We start from the raw sequence: 18,603 nt of genomic DNA on the forward strand, positions 1-18,603 counted from the left end.
CATTAAAATAGCTTACAGCCACCTATGAATTATCTAGGAAATAGAAAATAAAACCCAAAAATTAAATCTAGAGAGAACAGGGGCACCTGAGTGGCTTAGTTGGTTGAACACCTGACTCTTGATTTCAGCTCAGGTCATGATCCCATGATCTCTGCTTGAGATTCTCTCTCTCTTCCTCTGTCCCTCTGCCCTGCTTGTGCTCACTCTCTTTAAAAAAAAAAAAAAATCTAGAGAGAATATAAAAATCTTAGGTGCCTGAGTGATTTCTAGTTCTGCTTTTAGGACTATGGGTAGACAGAAAAATTGATGAATTTGAGGCTCACTTTTTATCAAACAAAAATATCAAACTTATCTACTTAGATGAAATATTTTTGTATATAGATGTTAGATGGGCATCCTTCTTAAGTAAGTTATATCCTATCAGTAATTTATATCTCTTTGCCTATTTCTTGGTTTTCAAATACCATTCATTTCCATCTCATAGATAAATGCCTAGCATTGTTTAGATCCTTATCCTTATTAATGAAGAACTACAGGAGAAGTTAGTGACCCAAAAGTGAATTTATCAATTTCAGGAGGGTGGTTACCTCTGGGACCAAAGAAACAAAATGTCATCACAAGGGAATGCGGGCATGGGCATAGAGAGAGGGGTGGAGCGGGATATCTCTGTTTTTAATTTCATTTCTTAAGCTGGGCAGTGGCCCAAAGGATCCTTTATATTTTTGTGTATTTTTGTCTATGCTTTTTTCTATTTATGAAAAATTTCACTAAAAATAAAAGAAAGTTTTAAAAATTGCTCATGATCAAGGTGAAGTGAATCAAGTCCTGACTTTGGTCCTGAAAATCTGTTGCTCTGTGATTCACTTTGTGATCCATGTGCTTCAGTTTCAGTAAAACATGAAAAATGCTTTGTAGGAACTTCATCTGGCAAGATCTCAGGGGGGAAACACACTTTTAGAAACTAAATAATATTAAATCACGAGATATTTGGGAATGTTACCTGTGTTCCCACACTTTAAATGTTTTCTTTAAAGTCATCAACATTTTTCATTTCTGAAAAAAGAGCAGCCTAGGACTGAACATGTTTTCTGCTACTTCCTAAATCAAAGAGAAGGTATAAATCATTTTTTTAAAAGTGTAATATCAAGAAATGATTCATAGGCTTTCCCCCACTTTGCTTACATTTTCAACCCTTTAACAAATACCCACTTAAAACTATTTTTTCCCACCTTTCCATCTTCATGTTATACAAAACTCCACACGGTTGGGAAAATGAGCCTTCAGTGACAATGGACTGCCACTTCACTTACAAGCCTTGAAACTCTAAGCTACACTTGTAATTACCAGCTTGCTCTCTAGCTATCTCTGAGACAAAAACACTTCAAATATAAAGCACTGACTTGAGAAATGTTTATATCAAAGAACTGCCTTATGAGAAATGGAAACACCAGCACAATGGGAAAAGCCTGAGACTTATCTGGAGGATGTATATATAACTGAGTCTAAGAAATTATGTCAATTCTTGAAAAAAGTCCCATTTATAGAAATCAGCTGTGCTACCTCTATACCATATACATACCAAGTCCTGCAACACGCTAGTAAAACATTGAATTCTAAATATGAGTTCCTGTAGCACTTATCTTCTGCAAGGGCAAGAAATTAATAGTTTCCCTACACTATTATATAAAAAAAAAACTCCGAAGTGCTCAAGTAAAACAAAACTATGAGTGGCAAATTAATATAATTGAATGAAAAACAACTTACAACGTTTCATTCATTCTTCACAAAGTTGCACACATCCTAAAGTTATAAACAACAAAATCCTCCTGGTCAACTCCCTATAAAATATTCAATTTCACATCTTCATCTGCCTTGGCTCTGTCAAAATTTCTTTGCCTTCTATTACTCACCAACTGCATCTGGATTTACCGGTCTGGAGACGTCAGCTTGCCCCATGATTAAATTGTCTGATGTGTCTCACGACAACAAACTGTCCCGGACCAAAGAAAACTTAAAAAGATAAATCCACATAAAGAAGAGACATGCACTCCTCTCTCAGTGTCACTGCCAAACGTCGGGAAAAAGCATGAGGTGAGTTAATTTGCTGGAGTTTCTGTTCCCTGTATCCCAGCCTGGGCACTTGTGGTTCTTACAAATATGTCTTCACGCTGGCTCTCTTCACACAGGAATGCCTGTCATTCCAGAGCGCACACTGTGAAGAGCTCAAGTGCAGGAAGGGGAGGAGACTGCCAACTACATTCGGGGCTGCTGTGTGGCCCGCCCCGAAAGGCCACACCTACTTCTCCTGCCGTTGAGCTTTTTTATAACTCTCCAGATTCACAGCTATAGAAGAATGGGAGCCTACTCCAGAGTAGAACTTGTAGATGTAATCATGCACAAAACGTCAGGGTTGTGCATTACACACTGATGGGAAAGGAGGTAGACTCAAAGATATGTCTTCAAGACAGGCTTGCCTCACAAGTACCGACTGTTCTCACATTTCACGGCTTGCTCTAAAACTGTAGTATTTCCTACCTATAAGTGACAGATCCAAAGCAGGATGAGATCTATACACAGGGGGAATTAATAACATTAGGAGTAATAGTTTAGGACTGAATATACCTTCCCTAAAAATAAATAATTCTGAAAATTTTGCTTACTAAAATAATAAATTTGAAATAAATGTTTGACAGTATTTCTCTTCCTGCTCAAGCTCAATAACCACTAAATGACCTTGGGGATTACAAAATGATAGGTAATGACCCCACATGTTGCATATAATACATGAAAATATCAGCTAACCACATGTCCCAACTGAAGGTGCAGCTTGCATACTGATTTTTCTTTTTTAATGATATAATTAACTTACATATAGTCGAAGTACTTAAATATTAAGGATACAGCTTGATGAATTTTTATCCACAGACATACCTGTGTATGCTAACACTTAATTTGGTAAATGCAAAAAGCCATATCTAACACAAGCTGCAGTGTTTAGCCACATACGCTGGATTATTTCATTAACACCTGAAGGTAAAAATGGTAAACTAACACTTCTGAGCACTACATTATGGAGGTTGACGTTGGTTACTGGATTTAATCATTGCCACAACTCACCATGCATTGTGAAGAGCATATTATTTAACCTATTATCAGATTAGGAAACTAAGGTTAGTAAGGTCAAATACTGTGACTTATGTCACCAAGTTTGTAAGTGCCAAAGCCCTAATATTCCTTCAACAAATGACAGCTGCGAAAAACAAAACAAACAACAAAACCCCAAATCTTTTAGTTTAAATCTCAGTATTCCAAACCGAGCTCACAGAAGAATTTCTAGTATCTGGAATTTCCTTTTACCTTTCCTTAGTACCTTCTCCTTTCCCCCCGTTATTTTACCCCCTTTATCTGCTTTTGATACAGAAAAAAAAAATAGCAAAGGTAACAAATAAGAAAATAATAAAGCCAAAGCAATGGTAAGAAAAAAAGTATAGAAAACCTCAGGCAACATTTTAATTGTTAATACTGGTAGCAGTCAGAAAAACATTATTACGTTGACCATTAAAATAGGAAAGAGAGTAAAAGGAAAAACATATTGAAAGAATGCTCTAATGCAAGAATATCTAATACCTTCAAACTCTGGCACTTACTTATTAGCCTAAAAGCAGAGCATGTGTAACAGCAGTTTCCACACTGTAAAATGGGAGGCAAAAGGTGGCACCTGCTGCCCAGCACCCAGTAGGTGCTCAACATATTGTAGTAACCATCATCATCACCATCATCTTCTTCATCATGGATGTAACACAGCATATGTTTAAGAGGATGAGCTTTGGGAGCGTCTGACTTCGGCTCAGGTCATGATCTCACAGTCCGTGAGTCCCAGCCCCACGTCACGTACCGTGGTGACAGTTCTTGCTTCTTTGGATTCTGCGTGTGTCTCTCTCTCTACCCCTCCCCTGCTCAGGCTCTGTCTCTCTCTCTCTCTCAAAAATAAATATTAAAAAAAAATTATTTTATTTTATATATAAAAAAGAGGATGTGCTTTGGAGGCAACTGAAATTTTAATTCCAGATCTATCACTAGATGTTAACACTAGGCAAGTTCCTTTACCTCTCTGTGTCTCGATTTTCCATTCTGTAAAATGAGCATAACCATACTTAGCAGTACGAGGCAGTTGTGAGGATTAAATGACACAAACATAAATAGAGCCCTCTGCGATGTGCCTGGCACACGGAAAACTCTCAGTAAATGCAAGCGATAATTATCACAGTTGCTATAGTAAAAGAAAACAAGTCCAGAAAGGAAAGGCCAAGTCAGGAGTAGCCAGACAATGGTACATGGCAAAAAAAAGTCATTACAAAGAGGTTAGTCAGAAACGGAAGAGGATGACATTTCTGTATCATGAATCCAGGGAGCATATTGGAAGAAGCAGGCCAAGGAGGAAGTCTGAACACAATCAGGTTTGGTATACAAAAACAGCAAGCAGATGGAACAGCCCAGACAAAACGATTACTGTGAATAAGTTTAAACCAGGCACATTACACACACTCACAGCCTAGAAACAGTACTGGAGAATTTAGTTTAGGTTGACAGGACCATACCAGAGTACAACAGATAGATTTATGGATCCTGGTATAGCTGCTGTTTACCACCTGGCAAATTTAAAGTTTATTTATGTACTTTGAGAAAGAGAGAGAAGAGAGTGCACAAGTGGGGGGGTGGGGGTGGGAAAGGCAGAGAGAGGGAGGGAGAGAGAAAGAATCCCAAGCAGGCTTTCCACGCTCATAGAGCAGAGCCCGATGTGGGGCTGGAGCTTATGAACCGTAAGATCATGACCTGAGCCGAAATCAAGAGTCAGACACTCAACTGAATGAACCATTCAGGTGCCCTGGCATTGGTTTCTTTCTGTGGCTGGTTTGTTAGATGCAAAAGCAAACATACCTGCTTCCTATGCTACATCAAATACTGTAATTCTTGTTCCCTGCTACCCCAACTTCCAGAAGGCAACATGGTTTGCCAATGGAAGAGAGCAGAGGCCCTAGAGACCTGGAGCAGAGGCTCCATTTTAGCCATTCTGACTGGCGTGAGGTTGTATCTCATTGTGGTTTTAATTTGTTCTTCCCTGATGATGAGTGATGAGCATTTTATAATTTCAGCTTTCCTGTTTACTGATTAGGCAACTCTGAACAAGTTACTTTTAACTTACATGAGCCTCAGTTTCCACACCTGCAAAATGGAGAGAATTACTCACAGAGTTGTGAGGATTAAGAGAATTTTTAAAGAGCATGATGGTTGAAGCTGCTTAAAATATCTGGCGCCCTCTAGCCCCACCTAGATTCTTTATATAAATGACCACCCCCTCCCCCACCAACGTTTAAATTTAAACACCACTGTTCTTTAGGAAAAACTGGGGATGTTCTGATATGCTTTTCTGTCACTGAGGCTATATGTATGGGAGGCATGAAGTAATGCATGTTTACAAGCCTGCAATACGCTGGCCTATGTTAATGGGAGGAAGAAACTGAAGTTACACCGCCGGACTGCTTTCAGCTCCATGGAATGAAAGACCTCAGGCTAAAAAACTGGTGTTACACACATACTGCCTTTTTGCTTTTTCTTCAAGTTTGTGTTTTGAAGACAATAAGTTCTTTTTTAAAAATTTTATTTATTTTTTAATTTACATCCAAGTTAGTTAGCATATAGTGCAATAATGATTTCAGTAGTAGATTTCAGTGATTCATCCCCTATGTACAACACCCAGTGCTCATCCCAACAAGTGTCTGCCTTAATACCCCTTCCTCATTTAGCCCATCCCCCCAACCACACCCCCTCCAGCAACCCTCAGTTTGTTCTATTTAAGAGTCTCTTATGTTTTGTCCTCCTCCTTGTTTCGTATTATTTTTGCTTCCCTTCCCTTATGTTCACCTGTTTTGTATCTTAAATTCCACATATGAGTGAAGTCATATGATATTTGTCTTTCTCTGACTGGCTAATTTCACTTAGCATGATACCCTCTAAGTTCCATCCACGTAGTTGCAAATGGCAAGATTTCATTCTTTTTGATGGCCAAGTAATACTCCATTGTATGTATGTATGTATGTATGTATGTATGTATGTATGTGTGTGTACACACGCACACACACACACACACCACATCTTCTTTATCCATTCATCTGTCAATGAACATTTGGGCTCTTTCCATACTTTGGCTATTGTTGATAGTGCATCTAGAAACACGGGGGTGCATGTGTCCCTTTGAAACAGCACACCTCTATCCCCTGGATAAATGCCTAGTAGTACAATTCCTGGGTCATAGGGTAGTTCTATTTTTAACTTTTTGAGGAATCTCCATACTGTTTTCCAGAGTGGCTGCACCAGTTTGCATTCCACCAGCAGTGCAAAAGAGATCCTCTTTCGCCACATCCTTGCCAACATCTGTTTTTGTCCGAGTTGTTCATTTTAGCCATTCTGACTGGTGTGAGGTTGTATCTCATTGTGGTTTTAATTTGTTCTTCCCTGATGATGAGTGATGAGCATTTTTTCATGTGTCTGTTAGCCATCTGGATGTCTTCTTTGGAAAAGTGTCTGTTCATGTCTTTTGCCCATTTTGAAGACAATAAGTTCTTAAGGATGCCCTCGGGATCAGGACATGCTTCTAGAACTGAGGAGAGAGTTGTAAGAAATGATATTAAACAGGAAAATTTCAGGTAAGAAAGATGGAGGGGTTTTTCCAGGGCTGGGTTAAGGATTTACAGAGTCACTTAGAATGCAGTAGAGGCAGTGGGAAAGGTAGGCCCAGCTGGAAACGACAGTTAGCTGAATGGAGATTAGAAAGTGTGGGAAAAACAGCCGAGCCAAAAGATTCACAGGTTGTGAGGACAAGGGAAAGAGGGAAGTGAGACGAGGTTATCAATGACACTGATGGAACTTCAGGCAACTATGTGACATCGGGTGGCTGAATCAAATTATTGCCAAGCTCCCTTCTGGTTCTGAAATTCTATAGCAGAATCAAACCAACGACTTAACCAATTCAATGTTCCGTTTCAAATAATGCCTCCAAAAAGTGTTTTATTATGGAAAAGAGCAGTGGCCATAGTGTACTTTATATAATGAATCTAGCTCAGTGCTTGCCATGTATTGCAAAATACCCACTTAATGAATTGGATTATTATTGGGAAACCACAAGCCTTATATATTCATACCACAATTATTTCCTGAGCACCTCTAAAGTATCAGGTATTGTCCCAGGTGTTGGGGACATGGTAGTGAATACAGTGTGGAAAAACCTCATGCCTTCTTTCTAGTACGTTAGATGGTAATAAGTACTGTAGAGAAAAATTATTCAGGAAAGGGAAACAGGGTGGGCTGAGAGAGTGCTAAATTACAAATTGTGTGAGAAGGGCCTCATTGGGAAGATAACATATAAAGACCTGAAGTAAAGAAATTCCTCAATTAACTTTCTCTGTCATCTTCCTCACTTAGACATACTTCATATTATTGTGCTTCACAGATACTGCATTTTTAATAAATTGAAGGTCTGAGACAACCCTGTGTAAAGCAAGTCTACTGTCACTAGTTTTCCAATAGCATTTGCTCACTTTGTGTCTCTTTGTCACATTTCAGTAATTCTTGCAATATTTCAAACTTTTCACTATTATAATATTTGTTATAGTGATCTGTGATCGGTGATCTTCGATTTTACTATTGTAAATGTTTTGGGGAACCATGAACCAGGCCCACATGAGACTGTGAACTTGATAGATGTGTGTGTTCTGACTGCTCCACTGACTAGCTATTCCTCTATCTCTCTCTCTCTCCTCAAGCTTAGCTAGTCCCTGACACAGAACAATATGGAGATGAGGTCCATTAATAACTCTACAATGGCCTCTAAGTGTTCAAGTAAAAGGAACAGTCACAGCTTTAAATCAAAAGCTAGAAATTATTAAGTTTAGTGATGAAGGCATGTGGAAAGCCAAGATGGCCAGAAGATAGGCCTCTTGGTCCAGTTAGCCAAGCTGTGAATGCAAAGGAAAAGTTCTTGAAAGAAATTAAAAGTGCTACTCCAGTGAACACATGAATGATAAGAAAGTGAAATAGCCTTATTGCAGATATGGAGAAAGTTTGAGTAGTCGAGAGAGAAGATCAAACTAACCCCAACACTCCCTTAAGCCAAACCTAATCCAGAGCAAGGCCCTAACTCTCTTCAATTGTGTGAAGGCTGAGAAAGGGGAGGAAACTGCAGAAGAAAAGTCTGAAGCTAAGAGAGTTCAGTTCGTGAGGTTTAAGGAAAGACGCTATCTCCATAAAAATGCAAGGTGAAACAGCACATGGCAATGTGGAGGCTGCAACAAGTTCTCCAGAAGATCTAGCCAAGATAATTTATGAAGGTACCTACACTAAACAACAGGTTTTCAATGTAGATGAAAACAGCTTTAAAATAGAAGATTCCGTCTAGGAATTTCATAGTTAGGAAAAAATCAATGCTGGCTTCAAAACTTCAAAGGACAGGCTGACTCTCTTGTCAAGGGCTAGTAGAGATGGTGACTTTAAGTAGAAACCAATGCTCACTGACCATACCAAAATCCTAGGGCCTTTAAGGACTATGCTAAATCTACTCTGCCTGTACTCTACAAATGGAACAGATGACAGCACATCGGTTTATAACATGGTTTACTAAATTTTTTAAGCCACTCTTGAGACCTACTGCCCAGAAAGATTCCTACAATGCACTGGGTCACCCAAGAGCTCAGATGGAGATGTACAGTGAGACTGATTTTGTTTTCATGCCTGCTAACACAATAGCCATTCCATGGATCAAGGAGTAATTTTTTGTAAGTTTATTTATTATTTTGAGAGAGAGCAAGAGAGAGCAGGGGAGGGGCAGAGAGAGAGAGAGAGAATCCCAAGAGTCTCTTGAGAATCTGCACTGGTGGTACAGAGCCTGATGCAGGGCTCAAACTCATGAACTGTGAGATTGTGACTGTGGAAATCAAGAGTCAGACGCTTAATTGACTGAGCCATCCAGGCATCCCTCAAGGGGTAATTTTGACCTTCAAGTCTTATTATTTAAGGAATTAATTTTGCACAGCTGTAGCTGTCATAGATAGCAATTCCTCTGATGGATCTGGGCAAAGTAAATTGAAAATCTTTAGGAAAGTAAAGGATCTACCAAACTGCATGCCATTAAGAACACTTGTGATTCATGAGGAGAGGTCAAAATATCAACATTTCTGGGTGTTTGGAAGAAGCTGATGATGTGTGTGTGTCACACATGGATGACTGTGTGTGTGTGCGGGGGGGTGTTCAAGACTTCAATGGAAGAAGTACCTGCAGATGGGGTGGAGACAGCAAGAGAACTAGCACGAGAAGTGGAGCCTGAAGATGGGACTGAATGGCTGTGATCCCATGATACAACTTGAACAGATGAAGAGTTGCTTCTTATGGATGAGCAAGGAGAGTGGTTTCTTGAGATGGAATCTCCTCCTGGTGAAGATGCTGCGAAGAATGTTGAAATGACAACAAGGGATTTAAAATATCAAATAAACTTAGTTGATAAAGCAGCAAGGTTTGAGAGGATTGACTTGAATTATTATTATTATTATTATTATATTTTCATGTTTTATTTATTCTTAAGAGAGAGAGAGAGAGAGAGAGAGACAGAACATGAGCGGGTGAGGGGCAGAGCGAGAGAGGGACACAGAATCCGAAGCAGGCTCCAGGCTCTGAGCTGTCAGCACAGAGCCCAATGTGGGGCTCAAACCCACAAGCTGTGAGATCATGACCTGAGCCGACGTCGGATGCCCAACTGACTGAACCACCCAGGTGCACTGACTTGAATTATTTTTTAAGGCTTATTTATTTTTGAGAGAGAGAGACAGACAGGCAGACAGACAGAGGGAGAGGGAGACAGAGGATCCAAAGCAGGCTCTGCCCTGACAGAAGAGAGCCCAATGAAGGGCTCAAATTCATGAACTGTGAGATCATGACCTGAGCCGAAGTTGGACACTTAAACCGACTGAGCCACTCAGGAGCCCCAGATTGACCCTAATTTTGAAAGGAGTTCTGCTGTGGGTAAAATATGTTATCAAACAGCACCACATGTTATGATGCTGAAAGGAAAAGTCAACCGATGTGTCAAACATCATTGTCTTATATTAAGAACTTGCCCCAGCCTTTAGCACCCACCACCCTGATCAGTCAGCAGCCATCAACATCAAGGCCAGACCCTCTTATCAGCAAAAAGATTACAACTCACTGAAAGCTCAGATGATGGTTAGTGTTTTTTTAGTAATCAAGTATTTTTCTTTTTTTAAATTTTTTTTTTTCAACGTTTTTTATTTATTTTTGGGACAGAGAGAGACAGAGCATGAACGGGGGAGGGGCAGAGAGAGAGGGAGACACAGAATCGGAAACAGGCTCCAGGCTCCAGGCTCCGAGCCATCAGCCCAGAGCCTGACGCGGGGCTCGAACTCACAGACCGCGAGATCGTGACCTGGCTGAAGTCGGACGCTTAACCGACTGCGCCACCCAGGCGCCCCTCAAGTATTTTTCTTAAGTAAGCTCTACATTCAGCGTGGAGCTTGGCCTCATGACCCTGAGATCAAGAATCACATGCTCTTCTGACTGAGCCACCCAGGTGCTCCAGAAGTAAAGTACAGTAAAACCTTAGTTTGTGAGCATAGTTCATTCTGGCAACATGCTTATAATCCGAAGCACCTGTGTATCAAAGTGAATTTCTCCATAAGAAATAATGGAAACTCGGATGATTTGTTCCACAACCCAAAATAATTCATATAAAAATGATCACAATATTGTAACATAATAGAAAATAATAAAGAAAATACAAAATATAAAGAAAAATAAACAAGTTAACCTACACTTACCTTTGAAAGCCTTCATGGCTGGTGTGAGAGAGAGAAGAGAGAGGAGGATTATGGTGTAGGACCACTTTCATTATCACTAACGGATGTTGATTACAGTACAGTATTAATAAACTTGTCATCTACTGTATTTAATGTAACTGGCAATAAGGCAGCAGAGGAAAGGGTCTATATCTGCAGGCAGCCTGACCTAGAATGAAGCAAAGCATTCCTAAGCTTACTCTTGTATGAAAAAGCAAAGGTCTGTCTATAGGTGCTTTGAAGTGACAAAAAAGTATACTAGTGGCAGTGTGGGCACCTTCCAACGTTCTGAAAAATCACTGATTTCTGCCAAACACTGCGGCCTGAGACAGAGCATCTGAGCATGGGAGACGATCACCCACAGTCCCACAGCGAGGAAGAGAGAGACACATAGAGAAGGAGAAAGAGAGAAGAACCATTGGCTAAATGGTGATCATGGGACATTTGGCACCACGTACTACTCGTATTGCAAGACACTGCTTGTTTATCAAGTTAAAATTTATTAGAAATGTTTGTTCATCTCATGGAACACTCAGAGAACAAGTTACTCTGTTACAATGCAAGGTTTTACTTATAATTGTATTTTTTTTTAAGTATTTTTAAAATAAGGTGTGTACATGGATTTTTTAAAACATAATGCTACTGTGCACTTAGTAAACTGCAATATAGTATAAACATAACTTTTACATGCACTGGCAAACATTCATTTGGCTTGCTTTATTGCAAAATCTGCTTTACTGCAGTGGTCTGGAACTGAACCCACAGTATCTCTGAGGTATGCCTGTACTATAGTTCCATCAGTTCTAAGAGAAGCAAAATAAAAGGTGACACTTTCAAAGGTACTACAAATGAATACTGCTTACTCTGGAGTATATTTTCAACATTTTTTTATTTATTTTTTTTTTTGGGACAGAGAGAGACAGAGCATGAACGGGGGAGGGGCAGAGAGAGAGGGAGACACAGAATCAGAAACAGGCTCCAGGCTCCGAGCCATCAGCCCAGAGCCTGACGCGGGGCTCGAACTCACGGACCGCGAGATCGTGACCTGGCTGAAGTCGGACGCCTAACCGACTGTGCCACCCAGGCGCCCCTGGAGTATATTTTAATGATTGGTCACTGAACTAACAGTTATCAAATATGCTATTCAGTTCTCAAATATCTACAGATGGACTGTCTAATACTATGGTCACTAGCTGCATATGATTATTTAAATTTATATTCAATCTGTTTATATTATATACAATTTGCAATTCAGTTTTTCATTTGTACTGGCCAAATTTCAGATGCCCAATAGCCACACATGGCTACCACGATGGATGGTGCAGATATAGAACATTTCCATCACTGCAGGAAGTTCTATTGGACATAATGCACCTGAAGGCTTTTTCAAGTCCACTAAAGTCTTTTAGTAATAACAAAACAGCACTAACTGTACCTTTCAGTGTGTGGTGTCTATCTTCCAAGGCACTAACCTACTAAAGGCACTATACTATGAGGGAACCCTGACAAGTTTAAGAAAAAAAAAAAAAGTTTCTTTTTATACAGCACTAACTACTAAGCTACTATACAGCACATACAGCACTAACTACTAAGCTACTAACTACTAAGCTTTAACACTCTTTTTTTTTTAATGTTTATTTTATTTTTGAGAAAGCGAGAGAGACAAAGCATGAGTGGGGGAGGAGCAGAGAGTGAGGGAGATACAATCTGAAGCAGGCTCCAAGCTCTGAGCTGTCAGCACAGAGCCTGACGCAGGGCTCGAACCCACAAACCGTGAGATCACGACGCGAGCCAAAGTCAGACACTCAACCGACTGAGCCACCCAGGTGCACGTAACACTCTTCCTTTAGTAACTGAATTACTACTTCTTTTTCTAGTAATACTCAGTTAAAGTCTTTGACTATTAATACTAATTCAAAGTCTAAGGAAGGGGAATGATTTAAAATTTTTTAAAAATATTTATTTATTTTGAGAGAGAGCACACATACAAGCAGGAGAGGGGCAGAGAGGCAGAGAGAGAGAGAGAGAGAGAGAGAGAGAGAGAATGCCAAGTAGGTTTCCTGCTGTTGGCACAGAGCCCAACGCAGGGCTCAATCCCATGAACTGTGAGATCATGACCTGAGCCAAAGTCAAGAGTTGGATGCTTAACTGACTGAGCCATCCAGGCATCCCAAGAATGGCTTTATTTTAAAGATTTACTAAGAATTATATCCATTTGTTATCAATTGAAAATTAACAACCTCGGGGCACCTGGGTGGCTCAGCCGGTTGAGCGACTGACTTCGGCTCAGGTCATGATCTCACGGTTCCTGAGTTCGGGCCCCTCATCGGGCTCTGTGCTGACAGCTCAGAGCCGGGGAGCCTGCTTCAGATTCTGTGTCTCCCTCTCTCTCTGCCCCTCCCCCACACGCGCTCTGTCTCTCTCTGCCTCTCAGAAATAAAGAAAAAAAAAAATGTTTAAAGAAAATTAACCTCTATCTTACTGGCCATCCATTTATTATTTCTATTTCTCCAAACAGTACTTTTTCATGCGCTGAAGGTAGATTTTATGAGTTACAGTGAAAGTGACTGAGGAGTTTTAAAGAAAAAAAGTACTTTATAAAACATGATATTCACAAAAACTAAGTCCCTAGTGGCCTCTGTTAAGAAACCACAAGGTATCAATGATGTGTAGAAACTAACCAGTCAGAAATCAAAGGGCTGCCCATCCCAGGGTTTTGAAACGAGTTAAATGTTCCCCAGTAAAGTGGCATTCACTGCTGATGACTCAGAGGTGACTATTAGCCACTGCCAGTTCTCTCCTTCCTTCCTTCTCTTTCATAACTCTAACTCATCTGGCCCTCAACCCTTTAAGTGAGAAAGAAATCTAAACATTACCAAGGAATATTCTGAGCCACATTTTCAGTAAGAATACAATCAATGTCGGCTAATAGCTACAATGTTTGTAAAAGTTACTCAAAAATGTCTAACAAGGAATCTCCTTAAACATTCTTTTTTAAAACGTGTAGGAGAATAAAGGGTTCGTCGTCTACTAAATAAAAATCTGAGTAATGAACACCTGGTTACCCCATGAGTCAACAGTAATTCCTGTAATAGGAACCAAGGATGATTATATCAGTGGTGTTTCTATAAAACTTACTCCAGCTATTAACTCAAATGAACTTTATTCTTTGATTTCCATGTAAGAAGTATCCACCTCTTTTGTAGCATTCTCTTCCCTCAAAACCCTCAATCTTTCACAATCACAAATTCTGGGAGATGAAGCACAGGGGCAAAAAAAAAAAAAAAAAAAAAAAAAAAAAAAAAAAAAAAAAAGCTATGCATATAATTTCTAAATTCAAATTCAAAGAAACATTATGTTCTGGATTATACAAAACTGTCCTTCTAAATCTTGTTTTAAAAAAAGTAACATGGTGGAAATGCAAGCTGGTGCAGCCACTCTGGAAAACAGTATGGAGGTTCCTCAAAAACCTAAAAATAGAACTACCCTACGAACCAGCAATTGCAGTACTGGGCATTTATCCACGGGATACAGGTGTGCTGTTTTGAAGGGACACATGCACCCCCATGTTTATAGCAGCACTATCAACAATAGCCAAAGTATGAAAAGAGCCCAAATGTCCATCGATGGATGAATGGATAAAGAAAATGTGGTGTGTGTGTGTGTGTGTGTATATATATATATATATATATATACACACACACACACTCTGTGTATATATATATATATATATATATATATATATATATATATATATATACACACACACTCTATACACATAATACTCTATTGTGTGTGTATATATATACTCAGCAATCAAAAAGAATGAAATCTTGCCATTTGCGACTACGTGGATGGAACTGGAGGGTGTTATGCTAAGTGAAATTAGAGAAAGACAAAAATCATGACTTGACTCATATGAGGACTTTAAGAGACAAAACAGATGAACATAAGGGAAGGGAAACAAAAAGAATATAAAAACAGGGAGGGGATCAAAACAGAAGAGACTCATAAATATGGAGAACAAACTGAGGGTTACTGGAGGGGTTGTGGGAGGGGGGATGGGCTAAATGGGTAAGGGGCACTAAGGAATCTACTCCTGAAATAACTGTTGCACTATATGCTAACTAATTTGGATACAAATTTTAAAAAATAAAAAATAAAATTAAAAAAAAAAAAAGTAACATGGGGCACCTGGCTGACTCAGTCAGTAGAGCATGCAACTCTTGGTCTTGGGGTTGTGAGTTCAAGCCCCGTGTTGGGTGTGGAGATTACTTAAAAATATAATCTTCAAAATAAAAAGGGGTACTTGGGTGGATCAGTCGGTTAAGCATCCGACTGGTGATTTTGGCTCAGGTCATGATCCCAGGGTCATGGATTGAGCCCTGCATTGGGCTCCGTGCTGAACATGGGGTCCACTTAAGATCCTCTCTCTTACCCTCTGCCCCTCTCCCCTGCTCCCCGTCTGTCATTAGGAAAAAAAAAAAAAAAGGAACAGTGAAACACATTAACACTTTAGGACAACAATCTGGTGACGTCAGAAAAAATACGGACAATTGTGTGATTTTGCTCACCTGTCTATACTAAAGCAACTAGCCTAATTCTAGTCTAACTTTTTGGAAAAGATAATCCTTATTAGTACTGATGAGGCTGTAAAAATGTAATCACCAAATAAAATCTTTCAAGATGCAAATTTGATTACTGTGTTTTCAGCCTAAAAATAATTTCTTTTACTGAAAAAGCCCGAAATTACACAGTATCCAGTTAGCTGTTAAACACTGTACTAACACTCATCTGGTTGCCGGGCCTATGCACCAAGGGCCTTCAGGATACCACCTGTCCTAAAATCCAGGGAGGAGCTGACAACCAGTTTGTTGTGCTGAAGGAAAATAAAAAAGATAAAGGGCTGAAAGAACTCTTCTGAGATTCATTCACTTGGGGCAAAAAGTCTTCTGTATCTTTAAACAATTTTACAAATCTCCCCAGTCTGACATAGTCTGTTTGTGGAGTATAGCTTTCAGTTTTGACATCCTCCTCTGTGTGCCTGGGGCAGTAATAGTTTACTGCTTCCTGCTTCCAGTTTGATTCCTCTCTAATCTATCCTCAACAGTGGGGCCGCAGTGATGTTTACAACAGCACAAATTTAACAGTGTTCTTCACGGCTCACAAAAAAAATCTTTCAAGCCCTGATCTAAGCCTACCTTTCTAATGAGCCTCTTCTCTCCCTCCTCTCCCGTACTTACTTGTCTTCAGTCCTGGGACTAGTCTTCAGTCCTGCTGCACCTCGTGGAGTTCCTGAACTATGACGTGCTCTCCCGGGTCTATCTACTGAGGCATCTGCTGTTCTAGCTACCTGGAAAGTCATCTCCCTCCCCACATCCCCTCATCTGGCTAAGTCCTGCTCCTTCAAATTCGTTTATGTGTCACTTCCTCCTTGAAGCCACCTTTGAACATCTACCTTTTGACACTTAAGACTGAATCAGGTATACCTCTTCTGTGCTCCCAAGTCACCCTGAGTATACCTCTACATACAGGGGTACACATCACTTTTGTTCTAATTATCTATTTACTTACTTGTCTCTCCTACATATATCCTCAGCAAGTAACATACTGCTCAGCACATAGTAGGCATTCAATAAATATTTGAAAACAATGGAGACAGGCAAAGGGAGAACAGGATCTTTCACTAGTGTAGACTGCAAATATCCTTTTCAGGTTATGAAGTATTTAAGTTGGGGAAAGTGCTAGGCTGGTAGGTAATGAACTTAGAATAAGTCACTTAACAATTTCACGACAAAAAGGAAAGAAAAAGACAGGCATAATTGAGATTATCTTGAAAGCTACAGATTAAATGTTATTACAAATTCACTGCCATCTATGCTTACAGCAACACAATCTTTGAATTATAGTTGGTTTTAGATTTATAAAAAAAGTGATTGAAAAAAAACCCAGCTCTGCTTTTCTTCTAGTTTCTAGGAGAAACGGTTACGAGGATTAAACTAGCACCACCAGTTTTTAATCACTCAAAGGTGATTTCTTTTCTCCCCTTCATTCTTGTTTCCCAATTTTTGGAAATTCTTGTTTCCCAAAAAGCAGTTTCATTGCTTTTTCTCCCCTTCATTCTTGTTTCCCAATCATTTCATTAAATGATAATGTTTCTACCAGAAAAATCAGAACACAAGAGATAAAATAATACTAAATATCTATTTTGTTACATATGAACATCTTTAACAAAAGAGCTGATGAAAAAGAGCTAAATCTTAGAAAGAATAAACTAAGTTCAATTTCCCATGCATTCTTTCCCCTCGTTTTCTATGAATAAGCTAACACTAACTGAGCCTATATTATAACTCCAGGGACTATTCTAAGTGTTCTACATGTGTTAATCTAATTCTCACAACAAGGACATCAAAAGGATTCCATTTATTATCCTACTTAACAGATGAGTCACACAGGGGTAAACTTGTCCAGTGAGGTCAAAGCCGACAAATGGCAAAATTGGGGCTCATATCTAAGTACTCTGGACGTGAATCTCTACTCCTACTAATATACTGTATACCTAAATATAAGTTGAATTCACACAACTTATTTTTAACCTTAGAAACACTGTTGGAGGTATTACTGTAACAAAAGTAAAATTCAGGCACAGAGCAGTTATACAAATTGTCCAAAATGACAATGTTAAAATTAAAAAAATAGTTGTTCTCTTAGCCCATCCCTGAATTTCCAGTATGACCATCACCAAGAATGATGCTTCCTATCATAAAACCAATCTTTAAAGGAAATTCTTAGGGGCGCCTGGGTGGCTCGGTCGGGTAAGCATCCAACTTCGGCTCAGGTCATGATCTCACGGTCCGTGAGTTCGAGCCCCGTGTCGGGCTCTGTGCTGACAGCTCAGAGCCTGGAGCCTGTTTCAGATTCTGTGTCTCCCTCTCTCTCTGCCCCTCCCCTGTTCATGCTCTGTCTCTCTCTGTCTCAAAAATAAATAAACGTTAAAAAAAAATTTGTTTTTAAAGTTAAAAAAATAAATAAAGGAAATTCTTAGAAAATGAATGAAAGGTCTAAAATCAAGAGAGGTTGGCTATTTGGGTCAGAGACATTTCTACCACTCCTCAAACTAAACCTATAACAAAAATACCCCAGCCCCAGTGTTTCATGAGAAGCACCTTTAACCCACACCGGGGGCATTATTAGCCATATAAAACAGTATGTTTCATCATCATATACTGTGTGTCTGTATCTTTAAGGTTATTAGGTAATTAGGAAGCCCCTAGATTTTCCTATTTCCCCATGTTCTCCAAATTCTCTTGATACAAGACAAATACAATAAAAAAACTCTCCTTAAAGAAATCACCACTGGGGCGCCTGGGTGGCGCAGTCGGTTAAGCCTCCGACTTCAGCCAGGTCACAATCTCGCGGTCCGTGAGTTCGAGCCCCGCGTCAGGCTCTGGGCTGATGGCTCGGAGCCTGGAGCCTGTTTCCGATTCTGTGTCTCCCTCTCTCTCTGCCCCTCCCCCGTTCATGCTCTGTCTCTCTCTGTCCCAAAAATAAATTTAAAAAGTTGAAAAAAAAAATTAAAAAAAAAAAAAAAAAAGAAATCACCACTAAGCTGTTCAAAGAATGCAGAGATAAAAAAGGAAATATATATCTATACAAGCAAATTTGGTTTTAATAATTTCCATAAGTACAAGTCATGCTCAATAAC

General features: G+C 39.6%; 1 protein-coding gene across 15 annotated transcripts in view; it reads right to left on the bottom strand.

The window, feature by feature from the left end:
* The window catches only part of LOC131505159 (mediator of RNA polymerase II transcription subunit 18), a 135,659-nt gene that overhangs the window by 42,721 nt on the left and 74,335 nt on the right, over positions 1–18,603 (bottom strand). For 5 of the 15 annotated variants that reach the window (XM_058718400.1, XM_058718395.1, XM_058718396.1 and 2 more), the window contains exons 4-5: positions 10,881–10,898; positions 9,325–9,492 (exon numbers count right to left, since the gene is read on the bottom strand). The exons of 7 other annotated variants lie outside the window; for them this stretch is intronic. In XM_058718400.1, the coding sequence (XP_058574383.1) occupies positions 9,325–9,492; positions 10,881–10,898 (186 nt within the window). Of the gene's footprint in view, positions 1–1,910; positions 2,948–9,324; positions 9,493–10,880; positions 10,899–18,603 lie in introns of those variants that run through there. 3 more of the 15 variants (XM_058718399.1, XM_058718401.1, XM_058718405.1) reach the window with 3 other exon arrangements.

The sequence above is a fragment of the Neofelis nebulosa genome, chromosome 2 (genome assembly GCF_028018385.1).
Source record: "Neofelis nebulosa isolate mNeoNeb1 chromosome 2, mNeoNeb1.pri, whole genome shotgun sequence".
Taxonomy (NCBI): domain Eukaryota; kingdom Metazoa; phylum Chordata; class Mammalia; order Carnivora; family Felidae; genus Neofelis; species Neofelis nebulosa.